This window comes from Perca fluviatilis, chromosome 6 (genome assembly GCF_010015445.1).
Source record: "Perca fluviatilis chromosome 6, GENO_Pfluv_1.0, whole genome shotgun sequence".
Lineage (NCBI taxonomy): Eukaryota > Metazoa > Chordata > Actinopteri > Perciformes > Percidae > Perca > Perca fluviatilis.
Window position 1 is genome coordinate 34,489,516 of NC_053117.1, and position 18,714 is coordinate 34,508,229.

The 18,714-nt window shown below is 42.4% G+C and overlaps 1 protein-coding gene across 1 annotated transcript; it reads right to left on the bottom strand.

Annotated features, from left to right (window-relative positions):
- Positions 1–11,910: 11,910 nt before the first annotated feature.
- Positions 11,911–18,463, bottom strand: LOC120560068 (trichohyalin-like). Its single transcript, XM_039802174.1, has 4 exons — positions 18,400–18,463; positions 14,372–16,154; positions 13,065–13,949; positions 11,911–12,578 (listed from the first exon to the last, which is right to left on the bottom strand). Exons 2-4 carry the CDS (start codon positions 16,113–16,115, stop codon positions 12,319–12,321), a joined length of 2,889 nt encoding a protein of 962 aa, XP_039658108.1. The 5' UTR covers positions 16,116–16,154; positions 18,400–18,463; the 3' UTR covers positions 11,911–12,318.
- Between the last annotated feature and the right edge of the window lie 251 nt (positions 18,464–18,714).

Sequence of the window (18,714 nt, forward strand, 5' to 3'; positions counted from 1 at the left end):
AAGATGGTTGTTCCTATCAGTCACTTACACACAAAAACATAGGAAAATAGGGTCCAGGTTTGGATAAATCGAAATTACCCTTTAACATGTTATATCTTGTTTCTTTAATCCAAACAATCCCACCAGCTGAGTCGCTGCTGGAGACTTGGTGGTTTGTCAAGTTCCAGCATGTAACTCCTCTAAAAACCACAAATTGTCTTTCTTGCATTTCTATTTTGGTACGGATTAAACCAACAAGACATAACGTGATCATTAGTCAGCTATAGGGGTGCTGGAAGGAGGATTGTTTCCAGTGTGCTAAGATAAGAAAACCACCTCATCTAATTCTCAGAAACAAAGCAAATATTTCCCAAAAGCTACGTTCAGACTGCAGGCAAAAGTGGCCCAAATCTGATTTTTCTGGGTTCAAGTGACCAGGTCAGACTTCTTCAGAAGTATTGTGAACACTTAAATCTTGCCCAGATCAGATTTTTTCAAATCAGATTTAGACCACTTCCATATGTGGTCCTGAATCAGACCCAGGTCTGATTTTTTTCAATGCGGCTGCAGTGTGAACAACCAAGGCGGATTTGATGCGACTTTTACGTCAATCTACATCGACATTTGTCACAATTATGCGTCTCTGTGAAGCTATTCACAACGCAGTCCCACCACTCCTGGCTTCGTCTCTGCATCCACACAGACCTCTGTAGTGAATTTGTAGCCATAACCCCGCAAAAGGCCAAAATAGCCTATTTGGCTCTCTTTCTCTTCATTCTTCTCCTCCTCAGCACCTGCTCATTAATGTTATGGCTGCCATTACACAAACATTTTGAAATAAAAGCAAAAATGCTTACTTCCTCCATAATCTCCCTAATTTTAGTGCAATAGTGCAGCGTCTGATGTCATTGTTATTGTTCTTTTGCGCATGCGGGTCAGTTCGAAAACCGCAAAAAGTTCACACTGGAATCTGATTTAGGCCACATTTTAAAATGTCATGTGAACAGCCAAACAAAAAAATCACATCTGAGCAAAAAATCCGAATGAAGCATTAAGACTTGCGGTGACTTGCGGTGTGAATGTAGCCAAAATGTCAAACTATGGATTAAAGAGTATAATAATTATAATAACTGAAATCAAAGAGGGCACAATGTGTGTGAAGTGTGGTTTATATGAGAATAAAAGGAGTGTGTGTGTGTGTGTGTGTGTGACAAAGTGCGGAAGAAAGTTGGAATCTGTTGATTTATTTTCGCAGCTGTAAGATAAAAAGCTCCACAGTCAGACCCACTGGAGGTTTCTGACCCACCTCTGTCCCTCTGTGCCATAAAAAAAAAAAAACTCTCTGTGAGTCAGTTTGAGATCATTTCTATAATTAAAACCACTAATAGCAGTAAAGAATTCAGCAGAGCTTTCCTGTGTAATGGCTGTCAGCTTTCGAGGGCTATTTGGACTTGAAAAAAGGGCTCTAATAAAATCTGATTGCCTGACAAGGAATTGCAAGCTCTGCACCACATCAGGCCCGTTATCTTCTCAGTGTAATGAAAGAGAAAAAGGGAAAGGCGTAATAAGAAAGTGACACTTGTAATTTCTGGACAGGAGACTATAATTAATGTTACTGAATGCAGATGTGTTACGTATAGACGCCAATTTAAAGTTAAAGCTCACCCTGAATTGGTCAAATGTCTTCACCCTCTTATTTAAGCCGTTAGTGTGTTGGGTGACATATATATATATATATAATATATCTCCATAGCGCTGCAGATGAAGGTCTGGCTAGTCCACACAACATTCCGAGATAGGAGAAAACGTGATCTGGTTTATTGGCATTTCTTTAAACCAATCACAATCGTCTATTGCGCCGGATGGAGCCACGGTGCCGCTGCAAAATAGCCTCTGGAAGGAACTTGTTTTGGTGGAACATGTGTACGTTCAAAAGTTGTTTTAGTCGTGCAAAACAGAAAACTCAGATTGGACAGATAGTCTAGCTAGCTGTCTGGATTTACAGTACCCTGCAGAGATCTGAGGAGCAGTTAACCATAGTCCTCAGAAATCCACCGGAGTTTAGAACGCCAACACAAAGAAAGAGGAAGGTAACGGACATCCGGTGGAACCTCCGGTGGCACCGGAATAATCCCGTAAATGTAACGTCTTCGATATAGACTAGGTGACATGAGATAGTAACACAATAACATGTAAGAATCATGGATTATTGTTCTGTTTTCAGCAGTAATGAGTTACAGATATGAGTTACAGTCTTATATCATTGTGATATTAGTCCAAAAACAAATAACAGCTAGCGATGAAGAACTTTCACAGTTCATGTTTAACATCATATCTCCCTCTACTTTAGTATTTTTGCAGCTAAAATCTGGCTTTTATGCTCTCTACTATTTTATAGGAATAACGTGCAGTTGATTGTTTTTTTGTCTTCACACATTCAGACTGAACTCAACCAAAGAGATAATTTCAGCAAGGCGTGCGTCTGAGACAGGTTTGTAAGTTAAACTCAGATCTTCTGTGTTTCGATCATGCTATATATATTTTGATTGTGTTTGAGAGCAGAGTGTTTTTGATCTCCAGCAGGTCTTTTATTTGACTCAACTTTCCACTCTCTTTATATTCTCTTAAGTTAGCAGACTTAAAACTGCTCTCGTAACCGGCACTGGCCATTTTCTTCACGTGAATCATATAAACAAGCTATCTCATGTTCCCCCCACAGATGGTCCCAATGCATTTTCCTCCTCAGTACTTTTTACAAGAGATGGCAGCGTTCCAACACATGACAGCAGCCCTCAATTAGAAAAGAAATACGCCTCAAAATCAGGATCCAAGTCACTGCCAAGTCCAATAAATATATCGGAATCTGCGTAAGAGACACTGGTGCAGGGAAATGCTGAAAACATAAAATGCTGATTAATGTAGAAGGATGTAATTTAAAGCACAAAGGACACCCATTCAAAATAAGGGTTAAACAGGTTCGGTATGCTGCGACACAAGGTTAAAGAGATAGTTTGAATGTTTTTAATGAGGTTGTATGAGGTACTTCTCCATATTCAGTGTATTACCTGATGGCAGTTGGCATGCCCCCAGTTTGGAGAAGCAGGCAGGAGTACCGACACAGAAGCTAAGCAATGTTCTGCTTTGGCCGGGGGCAGCATCTAAACGTGTTTTAAAAAAGAAAACTTCATGGCTACACTAATCATTCATAACCACGTACACATTATTATTGCTTTAAAACATAACACAAATATCTACGTAAAATGATCCCAATCTGACACCTGCAAGTTAACTCCAGGCCTGCATCCAAACTTTGTGTTACCATGTCTTTGTCTGGGTGATATCGGCCTGATGATCTTTTCAGATGAAAAGATTCAGTGGTTTCCATCTGGTCCTGATGCAGCAGCTGTTGGGCTGATATGAATGGAATCTCTTTATCACATGCAGATTATCATGATGGAGCTCGGCGTTTTCCTTTGGGTAGAAATGCAAAAACAATTTATAAAGAGGCACACAACAAAGTGCACAGCCGCGGCATTCCAGTGAGCTAACGCAGAGTTGGTGTGTGTGTGTGTTTAAGTAACCCTTGGTAAATCTGCCTATGTACACACTTAAGCTCACACATCCCCACACATTTAACATGTATACATGAACTAAATTTAAAGACTTAAACATGACACTAAAGTAGAAGTTGGAGATGCAAAGCTTGTGTCTTAAAGCTTGCTGATTTAATTCTGGAAAAAGCATGATACATCTGAGCATACTTCCATCATTACCACAGCTGATGTGCCCTTGAGCAAGGTACATAATCCCCAGCTGCTCCTGTTGCAAACAGCTCAGACTGTTCTTGAACTCGGCAGATAAGGTGTGAAGGGGAGGAGAGGTGTGAATTTTAAAGAATCGTTTGAAATTTTGGGAAATAGGCTTGTTCACTGTTTTTGTGAGAAGATAAACTACTTTCATTATGAGTGACCCCTAGGTCGATCCGGGCATATTTCTTTTATCAGTATTTGCTAAAATAAAGCAGTTAAGAATCCAATCCTTTCTTTACCGTGTACAAAAGCCAGCCACCTTGTACAAGCAGGAGGAAAAGGTGCGTTTGGCAAATAAAGACTTTAGGAATTTAGGACTTTGATATTAAAGTCAAAACTTGAGACTCACTTCTGACTTCCAAAACAATGACTTGGTCCCATCTTTTGAACCTGAGCAGCTGTGTGTTCCTGCTGATCAGTATTCATGCTTAGTGAAGCTCAGTGAGGTGAGAGAAATCTCCCTTCTGGTTTCAGGTGATTGAAGCGAAGCGTGTGTAACACCGATAAGAAAAAGGCTCAATTTGGTGTCATAAAGCAGATTTCCCCCTCACGGTCAAGGTGCTCTCATGCTTTTTCGAAAGAGTTTCCCGTATTTCAGATGCATTAACGGTAGCACATTAACTCATAAAAAATATTCAGAACTTTTATCTTGGGTGGTGATGTCTTAGTTTTTGGTTATTGTCAACTAATCCAAAACTCACAACAATGAGTCAGACTCTCAATACGTTCTGACTTCCCTACCCTATCTGTGCTAAGCCCATAGCCTAATGGTCCCTGATGTTAATCTTTAAAAACAGATGAAGATCATGTGATATGATTGAAAGCTCCAGGATAGCTACTAAATGGACCTGGAGTTGAGATTTCTTTCTCTCACAAAGGCTCAGTAAGTTCCCAAAACAACTGATCACCATAGGTTTTTATCAGCGTTACTCAAACAGGAAAACATTTGTTCGGGGACTATTTTCAGCGGTGGATTAATCTAAATTTGGTGCTCTAGTGAGTATTTGGGACCGGATGGTGTATGTGGGATTGAGTCAAAATAAATGACATTGTCTGTTCATGGTAAAGAAGGAACATGTCATCCAATGCAACAGTGTGGCCTTATTGATGTGTTGTAATAGTTTTTGGACAACAATGGAGCTCTATAGCACAGATAAGGAAGATAAGTCAGGCTTTGATACACACAATACTTGTTAGTAGATACATTCACTATTGGTTTTGTTCTTTTAACAGGGTTTGTTAAATATTTGAATATAGAATATTACAGGACTTGAAGAGGCTTTATGAAAGTATCCAGTGGCTGTTTGGAGTTGCAGGGTGGTCTGGTGGTTAAATAGATTGTCCGGTCATAAAAAAAGGTCACAGGTTTGATCGCTGCCACCGGCCAATGTGTCCATCAACCGCCATGTGTCCCTGAGCTAAACACTGAGCCATTGTGTGAGAGCCTGGAGTATAAATCTCAGTCGTAGACAGAAAACGTTGTGTTGCTTTTTACGGCAACATCCAGCCGTAAAAAAACCCTGACATGTGATATACAAGTTTGAGCTAAAACATCTTACATACGTTACATGTGGCAGTAGATTCATATCTGGTCCCTCTCGGATGGACTGCTCCACATGGCAGCGATACTCTGCCCGTCATCCTTAACGAAGGGCTTGACTCAAATCATACGCTTCCTGTCGTTACGATACCTCCTGTTTTAAGTGAAACCCTGAACAAAGTTTAGCCTAAATCCGCGGCCTGTGAAATCAATTTTTCATACGGCTGGTTACGGGTTCGTGTCAGCCGCACTTTTCAAAACAAAGACCACATGTGTCCATTTAATGCAAACCAGACGCGTGGATGGAAGTGACCAGCCTCCAGCTGCCTGCCTCCCCTGTCTGTGTGGAGACTGAAAAATAGCCCTAGAGGGGGGGTCGCAGTGGGGGTCATTAGTGGGTTTGAAGGCATTAATCCTTGTTCTCTCCTTCTGACGTGACCCCGGGCGACCCCTGGCAGGCCTCACCACAACAAAAGGGCCAAAGGGGTGACGGCGGAAAGAAGGGAGATCAAAACAGAGCCAGAGAAGTGCGCTGCTGCATCGTCGTGGTGAAGTAAAGAGTTTTTCAGTTTGCGTCAGCAAACATTAATTTGCTGCAGTAAAAAGAAGTTTGATGTTTGAGAGTTTTGAATCGGCAGCACGGTTGAAATATTTTGCTTCAGGGACTATAAGGTCGCCTTAAATGTGGCATTAAGACAAAATACCTACAGATGGTCCATAAATCTCCCATTATTTAAATCAATTTTGCTTTTATAAAGGGATTTGCAATGTTATTGTGACCTTATTGTACTTTATATTTTCATTTGTATCATTATTACAATTATAGTACATGCAGAATATTTAATAAGCTATTTAAATGGTTTCCTTCCCAAGGGTTAGTTTTCACTTTGAGTTATTTAAGTGAGGAAAACAACCGTTTGACAACTTGACGAAACAATCACAACTCAAGGTCCACTTGCTAGGGACCCCCTCGGAAACAAGGGGTTTATCCTAATAAACTAATTTGTATACTAACTTTTCTGGGGCTTTTGACCAATTGATTTTCATATGTTGTCATGAAGATGGATCTTTTGACATGCAACTCAAAAAGTAGGTTTTATGGTTACAGATATTGCAGTTATCTGCCAGGATGTGTATAAACTCTGGAGAAAGCCAGTAAGTGGCTCTTGAGTTGGGATTATATTGTAAATCTGATTCCCAGAACACACTTTTTTGAAACCTACATATCCTAAGAGAAGAGACTATAAGACATAAGAGAAAGTCCTCATCACTGCAAATCCACAAGAAGTTGTTTTATAGAGATTATGGCTTTATGTTTTTTTTATTTGACTTTGGCTTGTAAAAGTTTATTTGGGTTGTGCATTAATTATGTTTAAAAAAATATTTGGTGATTGTTAAAATTGTCAAGCATTCTTCCAGTTTGACAAATTGTTCTGAAAAGTGTTTCATAATATTGTGGAGAATTTGCATCATTAATATTGATTAAACTACCAAACGTAATAACTCATTAGCATTTGTTCCATCTAGCTACAACATTACAATGCTGCTTATACTCTAATCTTTAATTCTGAGGTGATTCACCTTCATTGCTACTTTTATTTATAGGAGTTAACCGGATGAAACTCAGTACAAACACAGAAGAAGAATCATTTATCTGTAAAAACACTGAGTATGAACCAAATAATGTGACCATAAGGTGACGCAAAATGCCTAACACAACTTTGGATTATCACTTGAAGATTTTCCAGAGGTTTCTTTTGTCCCATATTCACTACTGAGCTCCCAAAGGGACCTTCTTTATGATAGAGTCCCAAAAATTGGTTTCAGCACAGAATACAATTCCCAGTTGTTGGTATAGTTACTTCAAAAAAGTTGCAGTTGACTTTTACCTTAGAAACACTTTTGTCACATTTCTTTGAGTAAAACACTGGTCCGTCTCTATAGATCAGTCAGGACCAAACTTGGTGGATGATACAGAACCTGGATGTCTTTAAGGATGATGTCAGGACTAATTACCTCTTTATCTTCTTCTCCAGACTCGTTTTCTTCTTCTCCTTCCTCTTCACCAGTGGTAGACTGAATATACTCAAATACTAAAGTTCAATTTTGAGTTGTTGCACCTTAGCATTTTCATTTTGACACTTTGTTCCTCCATTAAATTGCATTTCAAAGTGACATATTGTCCTTTTTTTGAACTCAACTACAGCTTTAGTTATTAGTTACTCCAAGATTAAGACTTTTCATACAAAACATAATAATTTTATAAAATATGATGCATTGTTGTGAATTAAACACAATGAGTGGTCAGGAAGGAGGATCAGAACTCAGGCGCAGATTGGAGTAGGTGGGAAAGAATCTTATTTAATTGAAGCTGTGAGTGTGGGCTGGCAGTGGGGGTCCTGGGTCCGAAGATGGCTGGACTGGCAGTGGGGGTCCGAAGATGGCTGGACTGGCAGTGGGGGTGCTGGGTCCCAAGATAGCTGGACTGGCAGTGGGGGTCCGAAGATGGCTGGACTTGCAGTGGGGGTGCTGGGTCCGAAGATAGCTGGACTGGCAGTGGGGGTGCTGGGTCCGAAGATGGCTGGACTGGCAGTGGGGGCTGGGTCCAAAGATGGCTGGACTGGCGGTGGGGTGCTGGGTCCGAAGATAGCTGGACTGGCAGTGGTGGTGCTGGGTCCCAAGATGGCTGGACTGCGTAAGGTCGGGGTCGAGATGGCTGGACTGGCAGTGGGGGTGCTGGGTCCCAAGATGGCTGGACTGGCAGTGGGGGTTTGCCGACCGAAGATGGCTGGACTGGCAGTGGGGGTGCTGGGTCCCAAGATGGCTGGACTGGTAGTGGGGGGTTGGGTCCGAAGATGGCTGGACTGGCAGTGGGGGTGCTGGGTCCCAAGATGGCTGGACTGGCAGTGGGGGTCCCAAGATGGCTGGACTGGCAGTGGGGGTGCTGGGTCCCAAGATAGCTGGACTGGCAGTGGGGGTCCGAAGATGGCTGGACTTGCAGTGGGGGTGCTGGGTCCGAAGATAGCTGGACTGGCAGTGGGGGTGCTGGGTCCAAAGATGGCTGGACTGGCAGTGGGGGTGCTGGGTCCGAAGATAGCTGGACTGGCAGGGGGGTGTGGGGGCGTCCAAGAAGATAGCTGGACTGGCAGTGGGGGTGCTGGGACTGAAGATGGCTGGACTGGCAGTGGGGGTGCTGGGTCCGAAGATGGCTGGACTGGCAGAGGTCAGAGGGGTGCTGGATCCGAAGATGTCTGGACTGGCAGTGGGGGTGCTGGGTCCGAAAGATGGTTGGACTGGCAGAGGTCAGAGGGGGTGCTGGGTCCGAAGATGTCTGGACTGGCAGAGGTCAGAGGGGGTGCTGGGCTGTGTTCCTCAGTGGGGCTGCAGACTTGCTGTTCCAGTGCGTGGCGTGGCTATTGGCAGCAGAGGACTCTGAAGGGGGGTTATTCTGAGAACAGAGATCTTCCAGTTAGTAGCGTCAGGGAGCGGAGCACACAGGGAAGTACAACAACAAGAAACTAGACTAGAGACAACTCTAGAAGGCTGGTGGAAAAGCATACTCAGTGGTCAGGAACAATCCAGCAGGGAGAGGAAAGTCAGACTGGCATCTGAAGGCAGATGATGGAGCAGGATGAGTAGCAGGTGCGCTGACTGGAATTGGTACCTGGTGTGGGGAGAATCAACAGGGGGTTTTTCTCTCGCCTTGTGAACATGTAAGGGGAACAGAAACACAGACAGACAGAGAAAAAAAAAAAAAAAAAAACACAAACACATGGCAGGCATAACAAAATGAAGAAATAAACCAAAACACATTCTCACACACACTCACACACACACACACACACACACGCACACACACACACACACACCAGACTGTCACCGTGCAGAAGTCACGGCAGGCGGGGGGCGTGACATGAGCTACCTCTCGGCTAGCTACAACAATACAATGCTGCTTACTCACCACCTGCAATAATAACTCACTTTCATAAGGTATCATAAATTGTCAATTATTTATAATGAATACTTTTACTTCTAATGGAGTATTTTTACGCTGTGGTATTGCTACTTTAACTTAAAAGATAAGTATAAAAAGCTCCTTACGATAAAAAACTTTAAACAAAAGATGAATACAATCTACATCTGAATCAATGCAATGAAACAATAAAATGGGTTTGTCTGTTTACCTGTTCTCATCATCATCATGAAGCAGGAACCAAACAAAGGACCATTGAGCAGCAGCAGGGGGGCTGGAACAGAGGCTCCTGTAGCGCCTCCTGGAGGGCACTCACCTTATGCTGAAAAACTGGTCCATGCCTTTGTCTCCTCCAGACTGGATTACTGTAACACACTTCTCATCGGGATCCCTAAGAAAAGCCTGCAGAGACTAGCCTGGTCCTACCAGACTCTGGTACATTTCATTAGTACAGAGAGTCTGACCTCTCATTGACAAGTGTTAACTTCCTTGAAGGCGGGTACTCTGTTGAAGTTTAAAACTATTGGATCTGCCCAGAGCCACTCTTGATCTGCCATAACCAATCGCTAACGTTTGGTCGTGACGTATGTCATGCGCATGTGCAACAAGAGGGGAAACCGACAACTATCGGCTTGCGAAATTATCATAGACATTATATAATGGACCAATAGATCCCGTTGCTCTGGACGGAGACCAGTGAAGGCTATTAGAAGCACTTTTCCGGTGATCTCTTGCTTTACTGCGCAGCCTCCAACTGAGAGAGACAACGTAAATGTGACGTAAGCAACGTGTCTGAAAGTTGGAAGTCTTCTGGTAGCTGTGCCAAGACAAATCTCAATCATTCCCAATCTTACAGAGACGGAGAGTGTAGGTATTTGTAAGGAGATAACATGGGCACAGGCTAATTATTGCTAACTAAAATGCTAGTTAACATTAGTAATTAAACCTAAACAGCTCATGTAAGTTGAAACTGCCTGTGAGCTTATCCTGTACTATACGGTAATTCCTCTACTATGTGACACAATCGTTAGCCTATTTTTTTAAAAGCGTCTGCTACGGAGCCATAACGTGAGGTACAAGGTAATGGAGCCTTTTATACATTTTCGGGTTTCTTTAGAAATAAACAATGGACAAACAGAGTCTTTAAACGCTTCAGATGTAAAGTTATTCGCTGTCAAAGTGACGTCAAAATGAATGGCAGTCAATGGAATGCTAACGGGAGGTGATGGCTTTGTAGCATCAAAATGGCGCCATAGGAGGTTCGAGTTCTGAAGCGACGCTTACCCCCTTGGAAATTACGAATCCCGTTGCCCCAACGGACCGCATCTTTCTCCGCCGCCGTTACGGAACTCGCCGAAGGTTACCGAACCTCAACGTCATCGTTCTCAGCCACTCCCTCTGTTCGCTGATTGGACCTTTTAAAATTTGATCGGAGAAAACCCAAGAATATACTGCGAACCCAGACGTAGTACTGAAGGAAAATGAAAATTGAGCGGAGGTACGTAGGAGGGCGGAGCCAGGCTAGCAAGGATCCTGACAAGAGTACGAAAATACGACCACATCACACCCGTTCTCCATTCACTTCACTGGCTTCCTGTTTCTGCCAGGATTGAATATAATCTTTACCCACCTGTGCATCTATGGAAATGCCCCCCCACATCTGAAAGAACTACTCACCCCTCTAACTACAACTCGATCCCTCCGTTCAACAAACTCAGACCGCCTCCTTCTCCCCAGGACTAATCTCAGCACCGTGGCTGATCGGGCTTTCTGTTCTGACGCTCTTCCGATCTGGAATGCCCTCCCCGACCGTCTGAGGGCACCTCAAACTATTGAGACTTTTAAAAAAACGACTAAAAACATTTCTATTTAGCAGAACTTATGAGTTTTAATTAACCCTGCAAGTCGTTGCGCTGTCTTTTTGTATTTTATATTGATGTTTTTACCATGCTTTTACGATCTTAACTGTAGCACTTTGAGATTTGCTCCAAATGTAAAGTGCATTACAAATAAAATCTATTATTAAATCTATTATTAAGTCTCATCGGGACTCAGGACCCACTCCACCTGTGAGCCATTGATCTAATCCAATGTTTCTCATAAGGGGGTACGTGTCCCCCTAGGGGTACTTTGGAGAACTGCAGGGGGTACGTGACATTTTTTGCAAAATGTTTTTCAGTTATAAGACTGTAGTTACTTCTACTCTTTTTGTTGCTTTTTCAAAGTTTTTGTCGCTGTTTCTGAAGTTTGTCACCTTTTTTTTTTTAAGGTTTTGTCGTTTGTTTTGACCTATTCTTGCCTTTCTTCCGTACTTTTTTCTACTGTCTTTTTTTCTTTGAAGTGCATTTTTTAAAGATAATTTTTTTTGCCCATTTTCAGCCTTTATTTCTACAGGACAGCTGAAGACATGAAAGGGAAGAGAGAGGGGGAACGACATGCAGCAAAAGGCTGCAGGTCGGAGTCGAACCCAGGCCCGCTGCGTGCTATCCAGGCGCCCTTCTTAAAAGTTTTTGTCTCTTTTTTCAAAGTTTTATTCTGCTTTTTTCAAAGTTTGTCGCTTAGGCTATTAGAATTTTTCACTTTTGTGCCCTAGTGTTGCCTTCCTTCTTTCTACTGTGTTTTTTTTATAAGTTTTTATTAGTATTTTCAACCTATTCTTGCCTTACTTTCTTCTTTCTACTGTCTTTAGGGTCTAACCCTAAGGTCTCTACCAGAACCTAACCAAAGCTAAATTAGGATAGGTGTTGGGCTAACCTTGGTTATATTAGCCTAGGTTAGGATGAATTAGATTGGGTCAGGTGGCTTTAAGTTAGGACACTGTTATTTGCACAATGCTCTTTGACTGTATAATTGAATTAAAGCCAACATATACAAGGATATTTGATGGTGGTTGCTAATGTTTTAAAAGAATATTTTACTTTTCTTTACTTCTGTTTTGTCAAATCTGAAATGTTTGCCGTCTCCCTCAATTACCTCTCTCTATTTGGTGCCATTTTTCCGATTGCTCTACTTTTATCTTAATTGATATAAATATGTGACCTGATTGGCAGTGGCCAGTAGAGAAAATTTAACATAGCTCGGTATTCTGAGTTGCTGCATAACTCAGAGATATTCTCCATCTTCTTCGCATTTATTTCCTTCCTCTCTACCTTCAGTCTTTGCTTCCTCACTTCCCTCTCCACCTTAAATTCTTGTCTGTGTTTGTACAGGACCAGCTCCCTCCTTCGGTCAAGCAGACGTTCTTTTTCTGCCATTTTCTCTGGATTTCTGAGGGGATCTGTAACCAAAAGAATATGAAAGGTTAAGTCTGGAGTCCAGTTGTACACTCGCACCCCTCCCAAAAGGGAATAGTCAACAGATTTGTTTTGTTGCAAGTTGTTAAAAATATATGTTGGCCTGGCACCATAAGTGAGATAAGAGCTATCTTAGCTAACACCTCTAATTAACACACCTTGTGTGTTTCATTGTAACGGTTCAATGTAATGTAATTAGCCTGTAGTAGTCACGTGGGCTGGTTTCCCGACTACTTTTACTTACTTTCAATGAATTTAGTGAATAATAATTTCACTTTTTAGGACTTTAAATTAAGGACTTTTACTTGTAATAGAGTTCTTTTTTTTTTTTTTTACATAGTGGTGTTGGAACTTTTACCAGTGAAGAAATTGAATACTTGTTCCACCACTGATCTACTGTGATCTAAAAGGAGGCTATACATATACCTGTATGACATTTTATGTGACAAAATGTAAGTTTACTTTCTTACCATGACGCAGACAGTAGCGCTCATCCACAAAGGTTGATTGGATGTCCCTGGCAATGCGGTCTATCTTGCAATTGAGCCACCAAATGTACATTCTTGAACGCAGACTAAACGTTTTCCTCTCCTTCTCCTGGTTCTTTCTCTTCATCTTTTCACACCTGTCTCTTTCTCTTTTTAAACCCTCCTCCTCCAAATGCTGCTTTTCTCTTTCAATGAACTCCCTCTCCTTTCTTGCACTCAGATTGATAGATAAAGGGCTCTCAGCCCTTCGTTCTTGCTGCCTCCTTGTGGCAGAAGGCTCGTCGTCTTCAGAAGACGAAGATGTAGAGGAAGGGCTGTCACCACTTCGTCCGTCCTGCCTCAAGGTGTTTGAAGGGTTGAAATCTCCACGAGAAAAAGGTCTCTCACCCCTTCGTATGTGCTCCCACCAGATGGTAGGCTGGTCAATGTCAATGCAGGGCAAATGGTTCTCACCAATTCCTCCATTCTGCCTAAAGGTGGTAGAAAGGTTGATGTCTACAAAGGACAAAGGACTTCCTTGTTGCTGCCTCCTTGTGGTAGAAGGCTCATCATCTTCAGAAGATGAAGACGAAGGGCTCTCACCCCTTCGTGCTTGCTGCCGCCTTGGAGTAGAAGGCTGACTGTCTTCTGAAGATGAAGAGGAAGGTCTCTCTGCCCTTTGTTCTTGCTGCCTGGTGGTAGAGGGCTTGTTTTCTGCACGAGACAAAGGGCTCTCAGCCTTTCTCCTGCGCTCCATTGCCTTTAGTCTTTGCTTCCTCACTTCCCTCTCCACCTTAAATTCTTGTCTGCGTTTGTACACGACCAGCTCCCTCCTTCGGTCAAGCAGACGTTCTTTTTCTGCCATTTTCTCTGGATTTCTGAGGAGATCTGTAACCAAAAGAATATGAAAGGTTAAGTCTGGAGTCCAGTTGTACACTCGCACCCCTCCCAAAAGGAAATAGTCAACAGATTTGTTTTGTTGCAAGTTGTTAAAAATATATGTTGGCCTGGCGCCATAAGTGAGATAAGAGCTATCTTAGCTAACACCTCTAATTAACACACCTTGTGTGTTTCATTGTAACGGTTCAATGTAATGTAATTAGCCGATATTAGTTACGTGGGCTGGTTTTCCGACTACTTTTACTTACTTTCAATGAATTTTTTTTTTTTTTTTACATAGTGGTGTTGGAACTTTTACTAGTGAAGAAATTGAATACTTGTTCCACCACTGATCTACTGTGATCTGAAAGGAGGCTATACATACACCTGTATGACATTTTATGTGACAAAATGTAAGTTTACTTTCTTACCATGACGCAGGAGGTAGCTCTCATCCACAAAGGTCGATTGGATGTCCCTGGCAATGCGGTCTATCTTGCAATTGAGCCACCAAATGTACATTCTTGAACGCAGACCAAACGTTTTGCTCTCCTTCTCCTGGTTCTTTCTCTTCATCTTTTCACAACTCTCTCTTTCCAAACGCTGCTTTTCTCTATCAATGATCTCCCTCTCCTTACTTGCACTCAGATTGATAGATAAAGGGCTTCTTTCTTGCTGCCTCCTTGTGGTAGATGAAGAAGATGAAGAGGAAGGTCTCTCAGCCCTTCGTTCTTGCTGCCTGGTGGTAGAACGCTGGTCATCTTCAGAAGATGACGACGAAGGGCTCTCAAACCTTCGTACTTGCTGCCTGGTGGTAGAAGGCTCATCATCTTCAGAAGAGGAAGACAAAGAGCTCTCTCCCCTTTGTCTGCTCTCCTTCATGATGGCAGAAGGGTTGGTGCCCACGATGAACAGAGAGCTCACATCCCTTCGTACTAGCAGCCTGGTGGCACAACGCTGGTCATCTTCAGAAGATGACGACGAAGGGCTCTCACCTCTCCATGCTTGCTGCCGCCTTGGAAAAGAAGGCTGCTTGTCTTCAGAGGATGAAGAAGTAGGGCTCACAAACCTTCGTACTGGCTGCCTGGTGGTAGAACGCTGGTCATCTTCAGAAGAGGAAGACAAAGAGCTCTCACCCCTTTGCCTGCGCTCCTTCGTGATGGTAGAAGGCTTGGTGCCCACGATGAACAGAGAGCTCACATCCCTTCGTACTAGCAGCCTGGTGGCACAACGCTGGTCATCTTCAGAAGATGACGACGAAGGGCTCTCACCTCTCCATGCTTGCTGCCGCCTTGGAAAAGAAGGCTGCTTGTCTTCAGAGGATGAAGAAGTAGGGCTCACAAACCTTCGTACTGGCTGCCTGGTGGTAGAACGCTGGTCATCTTCAGAAGAGGAAGACAAAGAGCTCTCACCCCTTTGCCTGCGCTCCTTCGTGATGGCAGAAGGGTTGGTGCCCACGATGAACAGAGAGCTCACATCCCTTCGCACTAGCAGCCTGGTGGCACAACGCTGGTCATCTTCAGAAGATGACGACGAAGGGCTCTCACCTCTCCATGCTTGCTGCCGCCTTGGAGTAGTAGGCTGCTTGTCTTCAGAGGATGAAGAGGAAGGGCTCTCAAACCTTCGTACTCGCTGCCTGGTGGTAGAACGCTCATCGTCTTCAGAAGAGGAAGACAAAGAGCTCTCACCTCTCCATGCTTGCTGCCGCCTTGGAGTAGAAGGCTGCTTGTCTTCAGAGGATGAAGTAGAAGGGCTCTCACCCCTTCGTACTTGCTGCCTGGTGGTAGAGGGCTTGTGTTCTGTACAAGACAAAGGGCTCTCACCCTTTCGCCTACGCTCCTTCATGGTGGTAGAAGGGTTGGTGCCCACGATGAACAAAGATCTCACATCCCTTCGTTCTTGCTGCCTGGTGATAGAGGGCTGGTTTTCTGCACAAGACAAAGGGCCCTCACCCCTTTGCCTGCGCTCCTTCACGATGGTAGAAGGGTTGGTGCCTCCACTAGACGAAGGTCTCTCACACCATCGTCCGTGCTCCCTCAAGATGGTGGGAGGGTTGAGGTCTTCAGGAGACAAAGGTCTCTCACTCCTTCGTTTGGACTTCTTCAAAGAAGAGTCCATACCTCCTGAAGACCGAGGTCTTGCAAAAAATTTTAGTCCAAAAATGGATCTAAACATTTTCTTGATGATTTTTCGTTGTATATTGGCGTTGTGAAACTGCAAGTACAAACACACAAACACACACAGCAATTACTTCACTGATAATCACATTATTGTTTCAAGCACTAAGCAAGTTATTTCACTTAACTAAACCTTCTAACTGAACTTAAATAAACTGAGAAATATTTCTCTGGTCACACATCATTAATGCAATGTGCTTGATAAAAAAATGCAAAAGGTCTGCCACAAATATCACTTAGAATAATAATAATAATAATTATACTTATATGATATAGACTTCAGACTGCAGTATAATGTACTTTCAAATAAATAAATCAAGTATTAATGTATGTCAGACACATAAACAGTACATTTATCCATTGACATACTATAGCTACACCTAGGCTACAGCAGTGACAGACTGGGATCAAAAAACGGCCTTTGGCATTAGCAACACACAGGCCCTGTTTTCAACCTACACCAACCCATAGAAATAAAAATGGATAGAAAGGCCATTTCCATTCAAATCAACGTAGCAGAAAGGTGTACCGTTGCCATGTTAAAGTATAAACTTCAACAAACCGTGGAGTAGTAACGTTACGAGGCAGAAAGCCAGCCGCTAAATTAGTCAAATTAACTTAATGCCATTTTATTTCTATGCACCAACGTCAAATAAATGTCATAAAACATATCAAAAACAACAACATAAAAAGCAAAAATGTGCAGTTTAACATCTTAAAGCATCTGCAGACCACTAGGTGGCGTTGCTACGACATGATACGCTCCACTAAAGGCACAGCCACCACAAATACAACGGCTCGACGTTAAAGCACACTAGCTAGCTAGCTACATAATTCAACAGCTCCACCAAAACACGGAAAGAGCAATGCACGGCCACAGTTCAAATTACAACAGTTTCACCAAAATATGCAGCTACTAACGTTAATATTATCTGAAGCAACACACTCCTTTTGTTTGGAAAATAAATCACTTAATTTAGCACATTTTTCACCAGAAGCCAACCGTGCTTTCTTTGTTTTCTCTCTCTTTTTCTCGGCTCCCCCCTTTTGGTCGTTTCGTGCCGCGATTCGGCGCTAAAAAAACATTTTGAAACTATCATAAGCCCTATTCGCACGGGATAAGTATTACCTGGGGACCTTTTGTAGTTTATAAATGACCCCCACACGTCTGTATTTCGTCTGGCGCATTCACACGGGATAACTGAAGTCTGTATTTTACTCAAATTTACAGACATTATCCCCCGGATATGATGTCAAAACTTTTCATTTATAATTGACAACGCAGCCAGTTAGACCCCAAATCACAGAGATGCCGATTCGCACGGGACTAATATTATCACAGGACCTCCGTTTTCGGCGAAATATGGTAGGTCATTTGCGGGGGAATTATTACTTTACAAATTACAGACATGACCGATTCGCACGGGATTAAGATCACAGACAACCTCCGCGATTATTACAAATGACTGGAGGTCACCAGGTAATACTTATCCCGTGCGAATAGGGCTATAGACTTCTCGCCGTTCACGGGTACATGGTACTGTAAACATTCCCATGGCAACAGCGACTTAGACCAAACAATGACGTCGTTGCAACGCTTAGGATTGTGGGTAACGATCGCGAATAAAAATAACTTTTTGAAAAATAACTTTTTGAAAAATAACTTTTTGAAAAATAATTTTTTTTAAAATAACTTTTTGAAAAATAACTTTTTGAAAAATAAGATAAATTGTTGATATTATTTTATTATTATTATATATATTGTATTCACTGTAACACAACAAGACATTTTTGTTTTAGATACAACAACCCACAGATCATTTTAAAACAGGACGTATTTAGTCATACCTTTCAGAAATAATCTTTAATTCACATGTGATCTGTGATAGAAGCTGCAGAATGTCACAAGTGCAGGGACTGCAAACCTCTTAGCTAGTCAATTCAAAGAGTCAATTTACTTTGGTCAATTTAAAGTGTCCTCGAGTGCAAGAAAACATTACACATGCAGTCAATTTTGTGCACGTGCAATTTAGGCAACACGTAATGCAACATTTAATAATTAAAATTGTTTTGTGCAAGAGACAAAATGCATTTGCATCTCCTGATCACAGACAGCACATCTGATAGCTGGAATAAAGCTAACTGATAAAAAAATATATATTTATTTGACAGAAACATGTGAGGAAAGTAAATGTACTTCTTCCCCAACAAAATAGGGCTCTAGTTAACAGAAAGCGTTGAGTAAAAAAGTAGTTTTAGCTGTGCTGTAAAGTGCGACTTACCTCTCCAAATGATTGTGTTGAAAGGAACTCTGTGTGCCAGTTCTGTTGTTTTGTTTTGTTTTTTAATTTTAAATAAAAGCAGAGGTTGAGTCTACCGTTATGAAAAGTGTACGTTCAGTTACGGGTTCTGATTCGTCGACTGACCGTAGTCTCCCCCAATTAAATCGCTCAGTTTGACTGTAGACTACCACAGCCTACCAATCACACACCGACATTCAAAGCTGAACCTGCCGCCGCTGCGGTCAACGGAGGTCTCGTAGCCTGCAGTATTTCTGGTAAGTCTGAATGAAATAATTATTTAGCTATAACACTCAC

Bases quoted from the DNA above. Each gene is read 5' to 3' on its own strand.
- LOC120560068 (XM_039802174.1), bottom strand. From the start codon at position 16,115: ATGTTTAGATCCATTTTTGGACTAAAATTTTTTGCAAGACCTCGGTCT. The intron at 13,950-14,371 runs GTAAGAAAGTAA...TTTTGGTTACAG, and splicing joins GAGCTACCTCCTGCGTCATG to ATCTCCTCAGAAATCCAGAG. The intron at 12,579-13,064 runs GTAAGAAAGTAA...TTTTGGTTACAG, and splicing joins GCGCTACTGTCTGCGTCATG to ATCCCCTCAGAAATCCAGAG.